This window comes from Ursus americanus, chromosome 21, assembly GCF_024610735.1.
Source record: "Ursus americanus isolate L20-20 chromosome 21, mUrsAme1.1.p, whole genome shotgun sequence".
NCBI classification, from domain to species: Eukaryota; Metazoa; Chordata; class Mammalia; order Carnivora; family Ursidae; genus Ursus; species Ursus americanus.
The window spans coordinates 14,979,451-14,999,717 of NC_142147.1; the positions used below are offsets into that span (position 1 = coordinate 14,979,451).

At 44.0% G+C, this 20,267-nt stretch overlaps 2 protein-coding genes across 4 annotated transcripts in view; one reads left to right on the forward strand and one right to left on the reverse strand.

Moving 5' to 3' along the window:
• Window positions 1–10,530, forward strand: part of CFAP263 (cilia and flagella associated protein 263) — a 28,776-nt gene extending 18,246 nt beyond the window's left edge. For all 3 annotated transcript variants that reach the window (XM_045806897.2, XM_045806898.2, XM_087870468.1), the window contains 2 exons: window positions 6,343–6,498; window positions 7,468–10,530. In XM_045806897.2, coding sequence (XP_045662853.2) covers window positions 6,343–6,498; window positions 7,468–7,548 — 237 coding nt within the window. In that variant the 3' untranslated portion in view covers window positions 7,549–10,530. The remainder of the gene's footprint in view (window positions 1–6,342; window positions 6,499–7,467) is intronic.
• Window positions 8,003–19,078, reverse strand: PRSS54 (serine protease 54). Its single transcript, XM_045806900.2, has 6 exons — window positions 18,934–19,078; window positions 18,694–18,785; window positions 16,160–16,331; window positions 12,665–12,923; window positions 11,950–12,081; window positions 8,003–8,539 (listed from the first exon to the last, which is right to left on the reverse strand). The coding sequence occupies exons 2-6, from the start codon at window positions 18,749–18,751 to the stop codon at window positions 8,003–8,005; spliced, it is 1,158 nt and encodes a 385-aa protein (XP_045662856.2). The 5' UTR covers window positions 18,752–18,785; window positions 18,934–19,078.
• Window positions 19,079–20,267: the final 1,189 nt, after the last annotated feature.

The window sequence follows — 20,267 nt, forward strand, 5'->3', positions numbered from 1 at the left end:
CTGTACAGTTATTCTTTCCTCCAATTTTCAGACTCAGCTCTTTGGAAGGATGTTATTGTGTGCAGCTCACACTTAAGTGGGGAGTTATAAACTATTTGGAATTCTTCTGTCTGGGACATTTGTCTATTCTCCTCCATCTATTTATTTTTTAATCATTTATATTAGTGTCAATTCATGGATATTAATTTTCGTATATGTGCTGTCGAAGCGAGCACTCACATTGTTTCGCCTTGGGCTTTGGGAGCTCTTTCAGTTGGCTTCTGTGTCCCTTTGACATATCCCCATTTGTGTATGTGTGTGTGTGCATGTGTATGTGTTAACATTTTTTCTTTTCTGGTACTAGAAAATGCTTGAGACTCTTCTATAGTTCCTGCTCCAGCCCTAGAAATAGCCATTTCTCCAAGGAGTCCTAGTTCCTTTTATTTGAGAATAACATTAGAAACCAAGATCTGAGTATGCTCATTGTTTGCTTTCATTTTTGAAAGATAGTTTTGCTGGATATAAGATTCTTGTTTGACAGGTTTTTTCCCCCCATTCAACCCTTAGAATATGTCATCCCACTGCCTTCTGGCCTCCCATTGTTTCTGATGAGAAGTCAGCTATTGCTCTTATTTGGTTTCCCTTGAATGTGATGAATTGTGTTTTCTCACTGCTTTCAATATTTCCTCTTTGCCTGTCATTCAGCATTTTGCGTATGATGTGTCTGGGTGTGAATTTCTTTCCAGTTTCCTACTTAGAATTTGTTGAGCTTCTTGGATGTGTGGCTTAATATTTTTCATCAAGATAATATTTTTCATCAAATTTTGGAAGTTTTCAGCCATTATTTTCTTGAGTATTTCCCCCTTTCTCTTTCTCCTCTCCTCTGTTACTTCCATTACATGAATGTTGGTACACTTAGTAGTGTTCCACACATTTCTCTGAGACTGACTTTTTCTTCTTTTTCCTTTGTGTTTTCCATATTGCATGATCTCTATCAATCTTCCTTCAAGTTTACTAATACTTTATTCTGCTGGCTTAAATCTGTGATCTCCTCCCATGAATTTTTCATTTCAGTTATTGTATTGAAAATATTCCAAATTTTCCATTTGTTTTTAAAAAATAATTTCTATCTCTTTGTAGATATTTCTCTTTGATGAAACATTATCATCATATGTTCCTTTAATTCTTTAAAAATTGTCACCTTGGTTCTTTGAACATGTTTATAATAACTGCTTTGAAGACTTTGCTAAGTCCACCATCTGGACTCCCTCAAAGGTAGTTTTTGTTGCCTGCTTTTTTTCCTATGTGGGTTACACTTTCCGTTGCTTTGCCTATCTTGTAATTTTTGTTGAAAACTGGACATTTTAGATAATATTATAGCAAGGCTGGATACTAATTCCACCCCCCACTTGCTTATTTAGTTATTTGGCTGGACTAATGTAGTAAAGTCTATTTCTCCTGCTGTTGGTAGCCTCTGGTGTTGCTCCTTAGAGGGGGCAGCCTTAATCATGGATAGTGTCCCTGACAACCAGGAATGATTGGTGTTTCCGCTCAGTTCTCTTTGACTCTTTATCTTCCCACTAAGCTTCTGGCTGGTCTGGTTCTGTTGGTATCATACCCAGCTGTTAGGCTTCATTAGTTACTAGCTGATTGTTCTGTTGCATTCAGCAACACCCTGGGTTCTGATTTAATCAAAGTCAGGCCTCTTTTCAGGGACCTTTTTGGCAGTCTTTGAGGTTTGCTTCAACCCCAGTGGTCTCTTTCTCTGGTTCTGTTAAACATCTAGCTGGTCCTCTGTTTTGCTTATTGCTACTAAAATTGTGGAATTATGGTCTCTTAATGGTTCTTTCTCTGGTTCTGTTAAACGTCTAGCTGGTCTGCTGTTTTGGTCTTTTAATGGTCTCATTCTCTTAATGGCCTCTTTCTCTGGTTCTGTTAAACGTCTAGCTGGTCTACTGTTTTGCTTGTTGCTACTAATATCGTGGAACTTCCAGCTGCCTCTTAATTGCTCACCCCAAAGATCTCCATAGTTTTCCACAAAGTACTTAGGCATGAACTCCCCACACTTTGTTCCAAATAAAGTCAGTCCTTCCAGGCAGCATTCTAGAGCTCTCTATTTTATAGCCTCTCCTCTTGAGCAAAACTTGTGTACTGCTGCACTGGATCTGGAGATGGGAACAGTGGCCCGCCTGTCTTGTGATAACAGCCCCATTCTACAAGTGGGGTGCCAGGTAGGGATTACAGTTCCTGGTCTTCTCAGCATATCCCTCATAGCTGTAGAACTTTTTTTTTTTTTTAAGATTTTATTTGAGAGAGAGCACGAGCGGCGGTGGGGGTACGAGAGAGGGAGAAGCAGACTCTCTACTGAGCAGGGAGCCCTATGTGGGGCTCAATCCTGGGACCCTGGGATCATGACCTGAGCTGAAGGCAGATACTTAGCCTACTGAGCCACCCAGGTGCCCCAGTAGAACTTATTTTTAATGCCTTGGCTCATGCTCCTTCATTATATTTTATCTTAGGTATTCTTTAATCATTTTCCTCACAAGAGCGTCCACTGATGGTTCCAGGTCCATGTTTAGATCTCCCTACAGGAATATGTCTATGCTAGACATAGCAGATATTCACTGAATGCTTCTTGACAAGTTTTTATTGCATTCTGACAACTTAATTAAAAATAATTTTATTGGTTTGCTCCAAAGTGAATTAAAGCAGTGCTTCTCAAACTGAAAGGTGCAAACTAGACATCTGGGGATCTTGTTAAAATCCAGATTCTGATTGGATAGGTACGAGAGTCTTCATTTTTACCAGTTCCCAGGTGATGCCTGTGCCATAGACTGTACTTTGTGAAGCAAGGAATGAAAAGACAGTGCTAGGCTAGGAAGATTCAACATCATAAAAATGTTAGCTCTGTTTAAGTTGAGTTGTAAAATCATGGTATTCCAACTAAGATAACAAGGAGAATTTTAAAAAATATTTTGTTTATTTGACAGAGAGAGAGACAGCAAGAGAGGGTACATAGCAAGGGGAGTGGGAGAGGGAGAAGCAGGCTCCCCGCTGAGCAAGGAGCCTGAGGTGGGGCTTGATCCCAGGACCCTGAGATCATGACCCGAGCCGAAGGCAGACGCTTAAGGACTGAGCCACCCAGGCGCCCTGGAGATTTTTTTTTTAAGAAGACTTAAATTGGCTCAAAAATTCTTTTGGAAAAATAAATAAGAATATCCCTCAAATTCTTAAGTAGATGAGTGGACTAGCCCTACCAGATACTGAAATATGATATGAAGTTACAGTATTTATTTATTTATTTTTTTTAAAAAGATTTTGTTTATTTATTTGACAGAGATAGAGACAGCCAGCGAGAGAGGGAACACAAGCAGGGGGAGTGGGAGAGGAAGAAGCAGGCTCATAGCGGAGGAGCCTGATGTGGGGCTCGATCCCATAACGCCGGGATGACGCCCTGAGCCGAAGGCAGACGCTTAACCGCTGTGCCACCCAGGCACCCCTGAAGTTACAGTATTTAAAACAAGCTCATGAATAGACTGGAAGATTAAAGAAAAAAGAGAAGTCCTGTGATAAGCCCAATACAGATCATGTATATGTCAGGTATATGATCAAGTATCTGATAAATTTTTGATATTGACATTTAGTTTATGGTAAAGGTATTGCAGTGGGGCACAACCAGATTATTCATTAAGTAATTTAGGATGACTAGGTAGTCATTTAGGAAAAAACAAAGTTGGAGCTATATATATGTTATGGTGAAATTAATCCAGATGTATCAGAGATTTAAATGTAAATGATAAAACCATTAAAGTCCTAAACTTAATAGTGGGAACATTTTTCTTATAATCTTCAAATAGGGGGGACTTTTACAGTATAAAACCTAGAAACCATGAAATCAATAAACTCAGTTATATAAAAGCGAAGTTTTTCTACATAGCAAAAACCATCATATGCAAAGCCAAAAAATAAATAACTGAAAATATGTGTTGACTAATATCACAGGGAGTTAATTTTCTTAAAACACAAATACCTTTTATAAATTAATAAGAAAAATCTCACAAAAAATAGACAAAATGGGCAAAAGATTAATGCAGTTTATAGAAAAGCTATACAGTTTATAGAAAAGCTATATAGTTTATAGAAAAGACTTTTAGAAAGTCTCAAACTTATGAAAAATATTCTACCTCACTCATAAGGAACGCAGAATAAAACTGTAGTGAGAGACCATGTCCCCCCTCTCCTAGATTAGCAATGGTAGAAAATTTGGTAAGGCTGTTGAGAGACTGGGCAAAAACACAGGCAGTCCCAGGCATTGCTGCAGAGCAGAATTGGCTTGATCGTTAGAGAAGGCAGTTTAGCACTCTGTACCAAACACACATGTATGGTTGTGGCAGGGCTTCTTGACCTGGACACCACTGACATTTTGGGTCAGCTAATTCCTTGTTGTGGGGGACTGTCCTGTGCCCTGTAGGGTGTTTAGTGGCATCCCTAGCCTCCCCCTACTAGGTGCCAGTGGCACTCCCTAGTTGTGACAACCAAGAATGTCTCCAGACATTGCCAAATGTCTCCTGGGAGCAAGATTGCCTCCCCCCCATCCCCCCACCCCCAGTTGAGAACCACTGTCTTAGAACAGGCATTTTCACTTTCAGTTAGTTCATCCTACTGATGTACTTGCATATTTACAGTATGACCTCCACCCAGAAGGTTAGTAATCCCAGCATTGTTTGTTGTACTTGCTGGAGATTGAGCAGCTGAGTGACTGTTTGTGAGGACTTGCTAATTAGGGTACCTCTCCACAATGGAAAATGATGCAGCTGTTAAAAAGAATGAGTAGTTTTTTTATGCGCTGATATAGAAAGATCTTCAATATTTATTGAGTAAAAAGTTGAAGGAGTCAAATTGAATAGCATTAGCTACTCTTTGGGCAAAAAAGATAAATATATATGTTTGTAAGAGTGTAGATCTCTAGAAGAATATGCAAAACCTAAAAATAGTGTATGCTTCTGGGAAGAACTCTGTGGCTGGGGACAGGGTGGGATGGGAGATTGTCACTGTATACTTTTATACCATTTAAATTGCATGTATTGCCTGTTCAAAACAATTGTTAAAAAACAGGGCGCCTGTGTGGCTCAGTCAGTTAAGCGTCCCACTTCTCGGTTTTAGCTCAGGTCATGATCTCAGGGTTGTGAGATGGTGCCTGGTGACAGGCTCTGCGCTCAGTGGGGAATCTGCTTGAGATTCTCTCTCTCTCTCCCCCTCTGCCCCTCCTGCCTGTGTACTCTCTCTCTCTCTAAAATAAATGTCTTTAAAATAAAATTAAAAAACAAGGACATTGCTAATTCAAAAAATCACTCAATTAAAAGAAAAAGACTAGTTAATTTTACTGTATGATCATTTAAAAAATAAAACTTAAAAAGACAGAGATTCCTCAAAAAATTGAATAACTATTGATCCAGCAATTCTACTTCTAGGTACGTACCCAGTGTAATTGAAAGCGTGAACTCGAAGAGATGTTTGTACACCCATGTTCACAGCAGTATTATTCGTGATAGCCAAGGGGTAGAAGCAGCCCGTGTCCATTGGCAGATGAATGGAGAAGCAAAATGTAGTATATACATACAATGGGATATAATTCAGCCTTAAATAGGAAGGAAATTCTGCATATGCTGCAACATGGATAAGCACTGAAGACATTACACCGAGTGAAATAAGCCAGTCACCAAAGGACGAGTAGTGTATGATTCCACTTATACGAGGTACTTGAGGAGTGAAATTGATAGAGATGGAAAGTAGGTGGGGGGTTGCCAGGGCTTAGGGGCAGGGGTCCTGGAGAGTCCGTGGTTCATGGGTACAGGGGTTTAGTTTTGCACGATGAAGAAAGTTGTAGAGATGGATGGTGATGAAGCTCGGACAGCACTGTGAACGTACTGAATGCCACAGAACCGCACAGTTAAAAATGGTCAAAATGGGAGGTTTTATGTCATGTATATTTTACAAAAAGATAGGAAAGTGAGTTGAGACTGATCAAATCAAAGTGTACTGAAGTACATAGCTTTCCCCCAGAAAACCCACCCAACCTAAGAAATCGCAATACGGAAAACAAATTTCTTAATAAAGGAAGGACGAAAGGGAAAAAAGTCTCTGTTAGACCGCACTTAGTGTTTCTGAGCTGGATGAAAACATCACCATTTGTTTAAAAAAAAAAAAAAATCATCATCAGAATCTTGCGATTCTTCCCACTTCATTGAAAATTTCAACATTATTTTGAGAAATACACGGAAGCTGGGGAGAGATGTCAGGGCCATTAAGTCCAGTAAGCAGAACCACCAGGATTCCTGGTTTAATTGGTCCTTCCCAACCCAGGACCGGGCCAAGGCTGAGGCTGTGAACAGGAAGCTCCGCAAACAGCTGGCGGAGTTCCGCTCGCCGCAGGTGATGGTGTACGTGCGGGAGAAGATCTTAAATGCGGACCTGGAGAAGACCATCAAGACGTGGGAAAGGAAAGTGGAGATTGCAGAGGTAAGTCTCAGAGAACCCCAACACAGGCAGTCTTTTATGTCCTTCACCTTCTTGGCTAGGGTTTGCTTTCCAAGCCAAGAATACCAATGTTCGGACATGTAATGGCTGTGAAAAATCTCAGCAGTCCCTTCAAGTCTTATAGGAAAACGAAAGATGCCTTTTCTTTTTTTTTTTTTAAGTTCCCTTTTCAGTGTTAGGTACAGGGTCTTTGCAGGTGATCAAGAAGAGACTCAGTAGTAATCATGTGTTTTTAGTTGCTTGTTTTCTTAATGAATTCTGGAAGTTTCTGAATCCCTTCCCCCACCACTGGTGATTTAGTGATTGCTACTTTATATATGGAGAAGCCAGTTTTTTAAAAAAATGAGATAATAATGGATTTTTAATATCACTCAGAGCCTGATTCCATGCATTTACATAGTTGCCGTGGGTCTTTCATTTTTGAGGACCGCATAGCCTTTCCATATGATACAGTGTGCTCAGAGCACCCTAGCCCCTTGTGAGCGCGGAAGAGAAATGGGAAGCATGCAAAGGGTCAGAAAAAAGGGAAGGAAAGCACCAGGTCTGCCACAGGCTGGGTTGCATACTGAGGACACTGGACACATCAGAGTAGCTCAGAAACCCAGGCAGGTCACTTTGGAAGCCCGGCGGTTTCCCATCCAGATCCAGACTCCTTTTCCCACAGTACTTTCTCCTGCCCTTCTTGTGGCTGCTTGGTGGCAGGGAGTGAATTAGGATCCAAACTTAGGCCCATCAGATCTGGAGCTGAGAAGTAGCACTGCAGGAACCTGCAAGCTCTCGCTTCACTGAACAGAAACACGCTCTTGGGAAGTCTTCCTGCCTGGCCCTGCTGCACACAGACCCCTCTGCACCCTCGCAGGGCTAGACGCGGGTTGCATTCTGAAAAATCACAATTGCTTTTTCCCCGAATGACCTTCTCCCCACCCCCTACCCCCTTTTTCCTTTTTGCAGATGTCCTTAAAAGGCTACCGCAAGGCGTGGAATAAAATGAAAACCACCAATGAGCAGTTGCAGGCAATTTGCCCCCCCTGAGAAATAGCCGGAGGGAGGCCACGGCTGCAGACCAGAGTGATCCATTAAAGTAATCAGCTCCTTTCCTGTCAAGGGGTCCTCTCACTGTTCCCTGTGCTGCTTGGTGTCCCCGACTCTCCGGTCGGGCTGCCGGGCACTCCCCAGGCCACATTTGCCCGCGGGGAGTGTTGCACAGCCTGGCCCCTGGGACCGTTAACACTGAAAGAATCACAGGGCACTCTAATGGTTTGACACTTGTTAGCCCACATTTAGTTCACAAGCACAAAGGAAAGTGACCTTCCCGCATGTGGGAGTGGGACGGACGAGGGAGAGCCAGCCCAGTATGCACCGTGGGCCTGTCCGTGGCAGCCCAGGTGTGCCAACTATCAAAAAAGCAGACACCAGAACAGCGTGGTGACTGCTTGGCACTCAGCATTCTGAGCTTACTCTTCAGTTGGGAGGGTTAGCTCCTAGACTAGATATCATTGCAAAAGAAAAGAAGCATAAAGAAAAACAAGGTAATTTCTTGGGGCTGATGTAACCTGTTCTGACCTGAAATAGGCCCACCACCATCCCCAGCCTCCCCACCATAATAGTCATAGTACATGGGTTGTACGGCCACAACAGAAGACTTGCCTAATTCCGTTAACCCTTTCTCCCCAAGGTCTGGACTCTCTCTAGAGCTGTATGGCCATGTATGTAAGGTGATCTTTTTTTGTTCTTGCACGTATGCTTGGGACCATTCACCCTGGCCCAGCCCGGAATGTTTTCTTGGTGTCACGATGATATGTGATGAGTAGCTGGAGAAAGGAAACGATTCCTCCCAGTGGTGGAAGGAAGATAGAGGACGGCTGGTTTTCTTAGTCTTGGACATAATCCAGTCGCTATAGTCTTCCACCTTGATGTACAGAAATAGGCCAGGGCATTTCTCACCACCATGGGACAAGATTCCTCTCAGCACCCACATATTCACTTGCTGTAGCTGGCACATCATTGGGTTTCCTGGGTCCCCCTGTGGCAAAAGACAGAAGGCTTCAGGTCTTAGAAAAAATTGTTTTTTAAACTATATCCTTGTACAATTTACTATTTGTTCTAGAAATGTTTTACACTAGTTCTCACTGGAGATGGGGTAAATTATAGGATACTAATTCCAAACTAGGCGGCCACTACCACAAATTCCAACAAGATGACTTTTTCTTTTATTATGCAAATTAATTTTAGGCTTCTGCAGTTTGGCTCTAGCTTCCTGGTTCCCATTTCGTTTTCATGCCCCTCTGACTAAATCCTCACTCTCTCTTGGTTTCTCATTTTTCAAATGTTGACTCCCCCCCCCCCTTTCCAGCCTGGAAGGTTCACATTTTTCCTTCTCCTCTCTGCTGTGGTTCCATCCTTCATTTAAGCTGCTCCCTCCATCCTACCCTTCTGCTTAGGTCAGAGTCACTTCCCCAGGAACACTGGCCAGGCAGGTTCACAGCCTGTCCACCCTGGCAGCTGCCTGTCCGGGCCCCTGCTCATCAGCCCTGCCTGTGCTCCCACAGGAAGTCCTCTGCCACTGGGAGATTCTGCCACACAGCCCTTATCTCCCTTCAGCGGAGTGTGTGGAAGCTTGGCACACTTAATTCGTGACCCCGGTGAGTCACCTACTGGTCTCTGAGTTAAAGTGCCTGTACCACATGCAGAGCTCCTAACACAGTGCCTGGCATGTAGTCTGCACTCAGTAAAGAATTAGCTACCATGATCCTGGTGTCTAGAAAAGGCCATCATTTTTTATGTGAAAAGCTAAGAAATATGGGAATAGCAACAAGACACCTGCTAGGTATAATTTACCTTAGCTGCCCCACCCTAGCCCTCCCCTTAAGGGAAGACCTGACTCCCACTCCAGCCCCGTGGTCCATCTTGCCCCAAGAGGGGTTGTCATTCAAAGGCTAGCCAGCCCCTTTGATCTGCGTGGCCTGCCTCCGTAGAAGGACAGGGCAAGCACACATTGCTCCTGCTGCCCCGTGCTGCCGTGGAGCGGCGGATAGAGATTTCATCCCAAGTTCTGGCTCGTGGTGGTAGGACTGTTGGACCGGCTCCCATCTGCACCTCATCATGTCTACCTGGGGCAGAGAGGCTCTCGGTAGTCTCCCCTCCTGTCACCAGTCCCACCCCCAGTTTACTTTAACTGTGGTTTCATAGCTTAAAGAAGAAAAACAATGCAATTTAGGACAAATGGTTTGATGAATGATGGTGTAGTAGACCTTCCCAGCTGTGGCATGGTTTTGCAAGTTGCCATTCTACCCAGGGGTCGAATACACTGGTTTTTCTCTTCCTCATAACCCAAGGGACCGGACTCCTGAAGCCCAAGCAGCAGAGAGTTGTAGTACCAGGGGCTCCTCTGGAGCATACCCACCTCATCTCCCAGGGGAGCAGCCCCAGCTTAGAGGGGCTTTTTCATTGTGTGATCCTTAACCTTGACATGGAACAAAAGCCCTACCAGTTGTGGGGAAAAGGGGAGAGGTGACTTCAGAGTGATTCTGCTTTGGGTTGGGTTTCTGGGGACCCGTTAGGCAGATACTATGCTTGCGTGGTTTATTCTACCACCATCTACATATTTGAATGACCTTGAGGATCTCTGGACACCAGAACACATTTCTGAGAGAGGAAAGGATCCTAGGTAGACAAGTCACTGTTTGTCTGAGCCAGTTTGCAAGCACAGTTCAAAAACAAAGGACTGACTGCAGGTGTGCTCCAGTTAAAAACCCATAGGTAAAAACAAATCTGAACTTTGTGGATAGATTTAAAGTAGTACTCATTTAAGGGGGCGCCTGGGTGGCACAGCAGTTAAGCGTCTGCCTTCGGCTCAGGGCGTGATCCTGGCGATCTGGGATCGAGCCCCACATCAGGCTCTTCCGCTATGAGCCTGCTTCTTCCTCTCCCACTCCCCCTGCTTGTGTTCCCTCTCTCACTGGCTGTCTCTATCTCTGTCGAATAAATAAATAAAATCTTTAAAAAAAAAAAGAAGTACTCATTTAGAATATGAGCAGCTTACCATATTCCATTGAATCTAAGATGCTCTTGGAAAATTAACATCTTTGGAATGAGATGTGTCTTGTTAGTTGATGTCAGAGTTCAACTGGCAGCATTTTCTCTCTCTTGATATTCCGTAAAATAATGGTGCATTCTACAACTGACAGCATCTTAGATTTGATGGAATAAGGTGCTGGATCAATGGAATGGCTGATAGCAGGATTTTGATAAATAGCTATATTTTCTACTGTATTTTAACACATTGTCTACTTTAAAAAGTTGTTAGTCTTCCACCTGGTAGAGTCCAGTACAAAGTAGGCATTCAGGGCCTCCTCCTGGGTGGCTCAGTTGGTTAAGTGTTTCTTAACACTTAACACTTAACCCAGGGTCTTGGGATCGAGCCCCGAGTCAGGCTCCCTGCTTAGCGGGGAGTCTGCTTCTCCCTTTCCCTCTGCCTCTCCATCTGGCTTGTGCTCTCTCTCGCTCTCTCTCAAATTAAATAAATAAATAAATAAATAAATAAATAAATAAATAAATAAATAAATAAAATCTTTAAAAAACACAAAGTAGGCAGTCAATAAATGTTGAGCCAACTTTGGAAGGGCAAATTTACTGCCTAATGAAAGGAAGTCCTTCACACATTTGTAATAAAATTACTTTTAGAAAGAATTATCTGCATACATGTATTTTTCCCCCTTTCTCTAAAATACTTTCCCTAGATCATCTGAGAAAAAAAATTTCCCCACCAGAGAACCCTGCAAGTTACCCGAAGGAGAGTGGATGATCAGTACCTTCAAAATTTTGGCGTAGAGGAGAGAAGCTGCCTGGAAATCTGGGGGCCTCTGTTCTCATCCTTACTGTCGCAATTATTAACTGTGGGACCTCTGTAAACCACAGCTTCTCTGGGTGTGGGTGTGAGGGAGCCGGGGCCAGGGGTTTGTGAGTTTCCCCCCGGCTTGCTAAGGCAGTAGAACAACCATATCTCTACAGCCCTCATGCAGACGGAGGGCAGGGCTTCATATAGAAAAAAACCAATAACTGATGAGCAATAGCATCAGAGTCTAGGTTCCAGAGAAGCTGAATACAATGACCCCACCCTGTGGACATGCTCCAAGTATATCTGCATGCACGGTTTGGACTCATACTTTCTAACTTTTAGCCAGTGAGAAAACATCTATGACTTAGACATGCTTAATCACGTCACATTGAAAATGGTGACTGTTTAGTCCATTCAGTAGATTTTTATTGTGCATTTGCTATCTGCCAAGTGCTGGAGACAGCCATGAATCCCAGGTGCCAGTCCCTGCCAGTCCCTCATGGGGTTCACCATGCAATGAAGGAGAGTCCCAAGGCTCCCTGGAAGTGACCACTGCTTTCTCTCAGCCTTTAGCTTTTACTCCATCATGTTCTTACCAAGCAGACAGCATCAGTTTCCTGCTCTATGTGATTGCCACATCCTGTTTTCTTGATTTTATGTAAGGGACACATGTCAATGTCTTTCACGGAGATTTTCCTCAGGATACTCATCGTCATGTGATTTCCTGTCTGGACCATGCAACAGAGAGCCAAGAATTATTAACAAGAAGACATTGCCTATATCAACTCAACTACAATTCATATATCCAGATGGGAATGAGTAGAAAATGTTCTGATAAACCCCCTTTCCTTATAGAGATCATAACCTGTGTGTGAGTTTTTCTGAAAACCTTTGCTTTGTACTTGAATGTGAAAATCAAGAACATATTCCACCCTTCTTCCACATCTACAGAGGATACATTTCCTTGTTCATTTCCCAAGAATAAAAGAAAAGGATGGCTTAGCCAAGAGGATAATAAGCTCCAGTTCAGGGAATAATATCCCCTGGCCTCTCCATAACTTTGCACTCCAGGCTGTTCACTGCCTACACACTTCTAATTTTGGTGTAGGACTAGAAGAAAAAGGACCAAATGTAAGAATGGCCACAGAAAAGGCAAGCATTGTAAATCTTGACTGATTACATGAGGGTTCCAGCCCAACTCCAGAATCTTGAACAACCTGGATTATTAAAATCAGCCCTAAAATGGTTCATCCAAGTCACCCCCACTGCTAGCACACACACAGCCTCCTCTAGGAGAAGGAAGGCATTAACTGCAGATGTGGGATTCCATCCTGCCACCCAGCAATTCCGCAAGGCTGGGGGCATATTCAGCTTTCTGCCAAGGAAGCAGATGGGCCGGATCAGGTTGTTGAACTCTATCGCCGTGTCTGTCTTCAGGAGGGCTATGTTATTGGTCATGGTTTCGTTATCAAAATCCTCATGGATGATGATGGTATTGACTGGATACTCTTCATGAGCAATCACTTTGGCATCCATCTTAGCTATACCAACTATAACGATGACGTCCTTCCTAGAGAGAGAGCAGGGGAATCTTGAGAAGTCAAGGCACAATGGAAGAGTCACATTTCCCTGTTTTCGTATTTACTTTTTTTTTTCTTGGAATACTCATCCAACTCATTTTTCCTGGGCTAATTTTTACTGACCCCTTTGGACCCAGTCCCTAGGAAATCTTTTCTGAACCGCTAGGCTTGTGTTCTCCTTTGTGAGCCCATAGCATCAAAGGGAATCCTCTATCTGGGCATCATTTGTCCCTCCATCCAAAGATAATCTGTTAGGTTATGACTGATTATCTTTTTTTCATGCTTTTTCCATGGTTTTATTTTTTTGGTTTTTTTTACATAGTAATTGTTAATGCCCAAGATGTAATCTTGGCTCCTGATTTTAGCACTTAACATTTTAACATAAACATCTTTTCATATTATATACTCTGTACATACTCTTCAGAGAAATTCCGATTTTAATGATGGAGTTCATTTTGGGTGTTTTCCCTTTCTCCTCTTGGGACTCATTCAAGGAACAACAGCAGAGTCTAAGAGGACAGTCCAGAAAGAAACTGAGTAATCATCTTCCATGAAATTGTGACTCTAAGGTGAACACTAGAACAAAAACTCAAACTCCCCAAATTTGTCAGAAGAGACATACAAAACAAAAAAAAAGGCGATAGAGTGAGAAGAAAAACAACAAAAGCAGAAAACATAACCTAAAATAAAAACAAGAAGCAGGAGTTTCATTCTGACCATCAATTCAGAGCAGAAGAGCACGAAGTAAGACAAAGAGGCTCTTAATGATGAGAAAGAACTCAGTCTATGGTGAAGACGTCATAGTAATAAACACCTGCAGCACACGACGTAACGTTCACAAAGGGAACACTCCAGGAAATAGAAAAAGCCAGAAGCTTGCTCATGATAGATTTTCACTTACCTTTGGCAGCCTAGGACAGATCAAGGAGATTACCTCCCCCAATTTTATATATTAAATTGTACACCAAAGACAGAGAATGAAATGTGAATTTTAACTGTAGAAAATATTCACATGGGTCACGTATAGTAGACCACAGAGGACAACCCCAACAAATTCCTAAATAGATCAGATCACCATGTAGTATAACTCAAAATTCGATAATGCCAGAAAACAAAACAGACAAAACACCCCACTACCTGGGTATTTAAAAGCTCTGTCTTTAATAAAACCCTGAGGCAAAGGGAAAATCAAAACCAAAACAGACCAGATAGAAAATAGCAATAATGGAAACACTCCATGGAAAGCAGAACATTTCGGGAAGGCTAGTTGGCAACAGCTACCACTACTTGGCCCATTCTTTCCACTCCTGGGTTATTCATGCTACAGTATATTGCACGTGTGTGAAATAACATATATACAAGTGTATCTACTGCAGCATTTTTTGGTACTAATAAAAGATCGGAAGCAACCCAAATTTCCATTAATAGAGGACTGTGCAATTATAGTAGATTCATCTTGGGATACTGCACAGCTGATAAATGTGGGAGCTCTCTATGTAGCGGGAAGAAAAGATGGCTCCACGTTCCTGCTAGAGTGAAAAAGCCTATGAGTGTACACTGTTGCTGTGCTACCAGCTGTACTGGGCTTGCTATAGGCTCAACTGTGTCCTGCCCAATTTGTAGGTGAAGTCCTAGCCCCAAATGTGGCTGTATTGGGACAGAGGGCCTTTAAAGAGGTAATTAATATTAAATGAGCTCCTAAATGTGGGGCCCTAATCCAATAGGACTGGTGTCCTTAGGAGAGGGAGCAGAGGCACCAGGAGTACTCACACTGAGGAAGGGCCATGTGAGGACACAGCGAGAAGGCAGTGGTCTGCAAGTCAAAGAGAGAGTCCTTCAGGAGAAACCAGACCTGATGATCTTGGACTTGATCTTGGACTTCCAGCCTCCAAAATGGTGAGAAATAAATTTCTCTTGTCTAAGCCACCCTGTCTGTGGCATTTTGTTATGGCAGTTCTAGCAGATTAATACAGGGGTAAGGGAAATTCTTTCTCTGTCAATAGATGTAAGAATCAATATAGATAGACCTATAGGTATATAGATATCCATAAATGCAGTAACTAAGGAAAAATATTCAAGAAACTGATGACAGACTATGGCTTAAGGGAGGGAGTTAGTCTCTGAAGGCCAGGGGAAAGAAGGACCTGCTTTTCCTTGTATACCCTTTGGTTCCTCCTGAACATTATACTATGTATATGTATTTTTATTTACATGGATTTATTTTTTAAAAAAATATTTTCATTTAAATACATGTATTTTCAAATAATATAAATCATAGGTGTGAAAAATTCAGCAGCTGTACAATATTCCATCAAGGGTTTATACTGTTACCTATTTAGCCAATTATAGTAATTATCTCTCGCCCCATACTTTGTATGTGTATATACATTTATGTGTATATAAATACACATGGGCATGTAAATAGTATATATATAGATATATATATAATCATACAAATTATTTAAATACTATGTATTATAAGAGTAATTATAATTTATCTATGATAATTGGATATTACATTTCAAGTGTTTTGTGTGTAACAAACGATCCTATGAACTTTGTGCGTAAAACTTTTCCAGTGGTTGAAGTTATTTCCTTAATGTTGATTCTCAAAAGTGAAATCATTGGGTCAAAAAGTAAGATGTTTTACAAAAGAATTATTTCCTTAATAATATTTGAGGGTTTTTTCCCTGGTTTACAAGAATGCACATTTACTGTATAGAATTTGAGGAATAGAGAAGTTCAAAGATGAAATTAGAAATCATGTGCCTTCTGAGCATCCAGAGATAAGTGCTCTTAAAGTGTTTGCGTGTTTCCTTCAAGTCTTTTCTCTGTGTACATATATTTGTGGCAGACGTGTTGTTAAGGCTTGAGGTTAAGTGTTTTAAGGTACAGGCTCCTATCAATTCACTTAACGAGACTAAAGTAAGGACCTGTAGTATCAGGAGTCAGTGCCATGGGAATGGATATCCTTCCTGCGGAGGATGGAGGAACAATCATTTCACCTTGCAGTCCCCACGGCAGAGAACACACTGGACAGGATGACTTTGGCAACTGGTGATTTTAGGACCCCAAGAGTCCCAGCAGAGCAAGCGCCAAGCCAGTAAAAAGCCCTGGTGCCGTTACCAGGAATCCATTTTTCAGGCCTCCCCAAGCTGAGCAGGAAAAGGTCCCTCCACCCCCACCCCCAGGGGGCTGGGTAAGTCCCAGAGGTGGGGGTACTGGCCTGTTCTGAAAGACGGATGCGATGCTGATGATCCAGAACTCACTAAGGATGCTGCCAAAAGCCAGGTGGGTGTACTGGGAATCCTGCAGTGACACCACCCACGGGAATTCCTTGTCGTTGACCAAACCCTCCTCGGAAGTTTCCATAACGTTGCTTTTCTGGATGCCACAACCTGCAGGAAAGGTGTGTGGGGCCCTCACCATTGGGGCAAGGAGTTGGTGGCCTATGGCCACCACCGCTGTATCAGACCTCAGGACCCCCTCTCCTGCTGGTTCCCTACTCCTTCTGGCTCTCCATCTTGGTCGCCACTAACTCTGCCACCACCCCCTCATTTCTTTTCCTAGTGGGTCTTCTTCTCCATGAAAGACGCTTGATGGCATCCTTGAGTCTAAAAATAACCTCAGGCTACCATCATCTCTCTCATCTGTTGGGCACTTAGCAGCACACTTGAGGCAGTATCTGAAAACTTTTACGTACATCAGTGGTTCTCAACATGGTCTGGGACCTCTGGGAGTCAAGACCCTTTCCAGGGTCTGCAAGATTTAAACTGTTTTCCTAAGAACACTAAGACAGTATTTGTTTTGCTCACCCTTATTCTCTCACTAGTGTGCAGTGGAATTTTCCAGAGCCTACATGATGTCATCACTCTGATGGCTAATAGCACGTGTGAACCTGTGTATTCTTGTGCTTTACAATTTCCCCAGTTTTTAATTTCTAATATGATAAAGATAGGAAGATATAGCCTCATACAAAAATTCTTTGTGGGGTGTCCTCAATAATTTTTAAGAGTACAAAGGGGTCCCGAGACCAAAAAGTTTGAACACTGCTGACATATACCACTTCATATCATTTCTCCAACAGAACCGAAGGTGGACACTGTCATTCTCCACTTGTGGATGAGAAAATCTTGTTCTAGAGCTGGTAAGCACTGTCCACGTTACATAGCTGGTAGGATACAGGGCCAGCATTCCAACTCCATACACCTTCAACCCCTCACAGTCTCTGTTCCAGCCACATTTTGCCACAGATTTGCCCTTGCCGTTCCCTGCCTGAGCAGTTGGCATGCGTGGCTCCCCCATGTCTGTTTTGCTTGCCAGTGTATCCCTAGAGGCTAGTACAGTGCCTGGCCCTCAGTAAGCACTCAATAAATCATCTGATGAATGAACAAAAGCATTTTGCCATATCAAGCACTTCCTGAAGTCTTGTCATCAAGGGACTAAAAGGTCCCGCCAGATGGAGGCTGTATCTCGTCCATTCAGGCCTGCTTGGCCTTTGCCTTCCCAAGCCCTCAAGTGAGTTGCCTCCAAGGGGGGCCTTTTTTTCTTTTTAAATGTAAAGCACTACTCTGGTTGCTGTTTATAAATCCCAAACCACAAGTACTCAGTACTTGTTTCTAAATCGGTGGCCCTGGGTGATGGGTGTGACATGGTGGGCACCACCAGCCAGCTATGGGTCAGATCATTGGTGCCTATGTTTTTCAGCCATTTATTCAGTTCATGGGACATTGGCAATCTCTAGTGAACAAGGTATGAATCTTACCCAACCCGACAAGAGCCTACAGGTGGGTGATGACTTTTGCTTTCTCAAAGCAAACTCTAGTGGGCTAGTTTATTTGGCATTATAAAACCCTTGGCTATAATGAGGAAATCTGACCCAGAGATGAAATGTTTGCCCTGGGTCACTTGCCTGAGGCTTTCTAAGAGGGAGGAGAGGCTTTTTCTGTTTTGTGCACATCCCGTGGTCTCTTTGGGGCTGCAAGGAGATGGAGTAGGCTTGGAAGGTAGGGGGTTCTCCCCTTGATGTGTGTGGGGGTGGGGTGGGGGGGAGGGGAGTGGATGCTCTGTGATGTCTCCCATCTAACTCCGGGAAGATAGGACAGAGCCAGCTGGGGCGGCAGCCAGATGCGACAGAGCTTGCTTGAGTCAGGTGCCCCCTTTCCGCCTGCCCCTTTCTAGGCCGAAATCTTAGTCCTGGACAACCTGGAGGTCAGGGAAGGACTGAGGCCCCAGCAGGCTCCAAGGTATCTCCTTGCTCCTGGGTCCAGCCCTGCAACTGAGGGTCAGTTTGGCAGTACACTCTTTTGGTTTCAAGAGAAAAGGTTTCATTGGAACAGCAATGCTGAAGTAGAAACACGGGGAGGGCATGGCTCCCAAGCGTACCAGGTACACCAAAGGCCCCCAGCCAGGCATGGGGAGGACATCCCCCACCTGATGGCGCCTGGGGGATGAGCCCCAGGAAGAGCAGGGTGGGCTTTTAACCGGGACTTTCCATAGCCTAAAGCGTACTTTCCTAAAGATACTCTCGCGGAGGATCAGCTCTGACATCAGACTGTTGAAGCCAGTTGCCTACATCCACGCCCCTTTTTCCCTTCTTTGCCTGACTCCCACCACCCACGCCTGCTGTCCATGCAGAGCACTGTGAGTCATCTTCCCCCTGGGTCCCTCTCTGGACATCAAGGGCCTTTTCCTGGACAATTGCCCCCACCATGTGACGCAAGCAGCTGAAGTGCTTATGGAAGAAAGCAGCACACTCACTGGCAGAAGCGTGAGAGACACAGAGCAGTACTAAGAGCAGCCCTCGCATCTCTGCCATCCCCAAAGCGAACTGCAGCGGACACCATGGGCAGCTGTAAAGACACAACATCCGAAGGCACAGGCTTTTCCTCTCCCCCCCGAAGTGGCGATTTCCCCTCCACACCCCACCCCCACCCCGGCGTCGGATGCCCTCTCTCTTTCCTTTCCACTGACAAAGCTTCCAAGACATGGGAAACAGACCTGTCACGTCCCAATTGCTTGGTTCCGTGCAGTGAAGAGCTCTGGGACAAGCTGCCCAGCGCTGATATTCTTAGGATTGGTAAGGTGGCCCACGGAGAGGAGGCAGCCCGCGCTTGTCAGTTTTCTCGATCCAGCCAGGGTCCCCGGGCTTCTCAGACAGTTGGGGCTCAGAAAAGGGTTGTTTTTTGACTCATGGAATTTGACCCTTTTCTTAACTCTGTAGCCATAAAATGCTGCTGAAAGAAAAGGCAGGGTTTAGTGCAAGCCCACCCCCAGTTTTGCCCATCCTACTACAGATGGAGGGCTTAAATCATGCTGGGATTTCTTTTAACTACTGACAGCTTGTACTTTTACATAGTAACCGCCCAACATTTAGCTCAGTTAATTTGCACGATAACCCTGTGAGGTCTCCATTTTACAGATCCAGAAACTGACATTTAGACACTGAGAAGCCTGCCCAAGGTCACACAACTGCCATGTGGCGGAGCTGGAATTTCAGCTGGGGTCTGAGTTCAAAGCCCACGCGTGTCTCCTCACCCACCATACCACCAGGCCCACCCTTGCCTCAACAATGCACAATAGCCGTTCTCAGTCACCATGTTCCACTCATGACACTGATGTTTCTTGTTGTCTGGATGGCTCTCAGAGTCTTCTGTGAACTGCTACTGCCAAAGGAGAAATGAACTCACTCTGACCTTACACAGCAGAGCTCAACAGAGGGATTCCTTCTACCACCTTGGGAAGAATGTTCCATTGTGGCATCATAGTTACCATGGTGTCACCAAGCAAACGTCTAGACATGGAGACCTAGGAGGAGCCAGGATGAAAAGCCTGCCTGTTTCCTAAACTTGGCAGGGCTCTTCTGGAAGCCTGGCTTTTCCCAGTCCTGGCCGAGAAGACATCCCTTTTGCTAGATCCCAAAGCCCTGTGCATGTGGCCGTGGTATGTCTAGCTCCTCAGCACCCGCCCTGTGTCTACATGATTTTGTCAGACTGGATGGAGGAAGCCCACGACTAAGCTGGGTTTGGTTTTTCCGATCCCCGTGAGCATTCTGACACTCCCAGTGTGGTTTTGTGGGGCTCAGTTTCCCTTAGCCTTTCAGCTTGCTGGTCCAAGCTAAGCCACCAGACTGGCTCTGCCAAACCACGGGGCCAGATGGGGCCTGCACTCCGGCCACCATTAGTAGCTTTGGTTTCAGCACAAATGCCAGGATTCAAGAGAAGTATTGACAACATTGTGGTAAGATGTGACTCCGTGGAATCACAGGGCTCACAGGCTGCTGGCTCAGTTGCGTCAATGATATTTTTTGGACGGGTAGGTGAATGACTGATGAA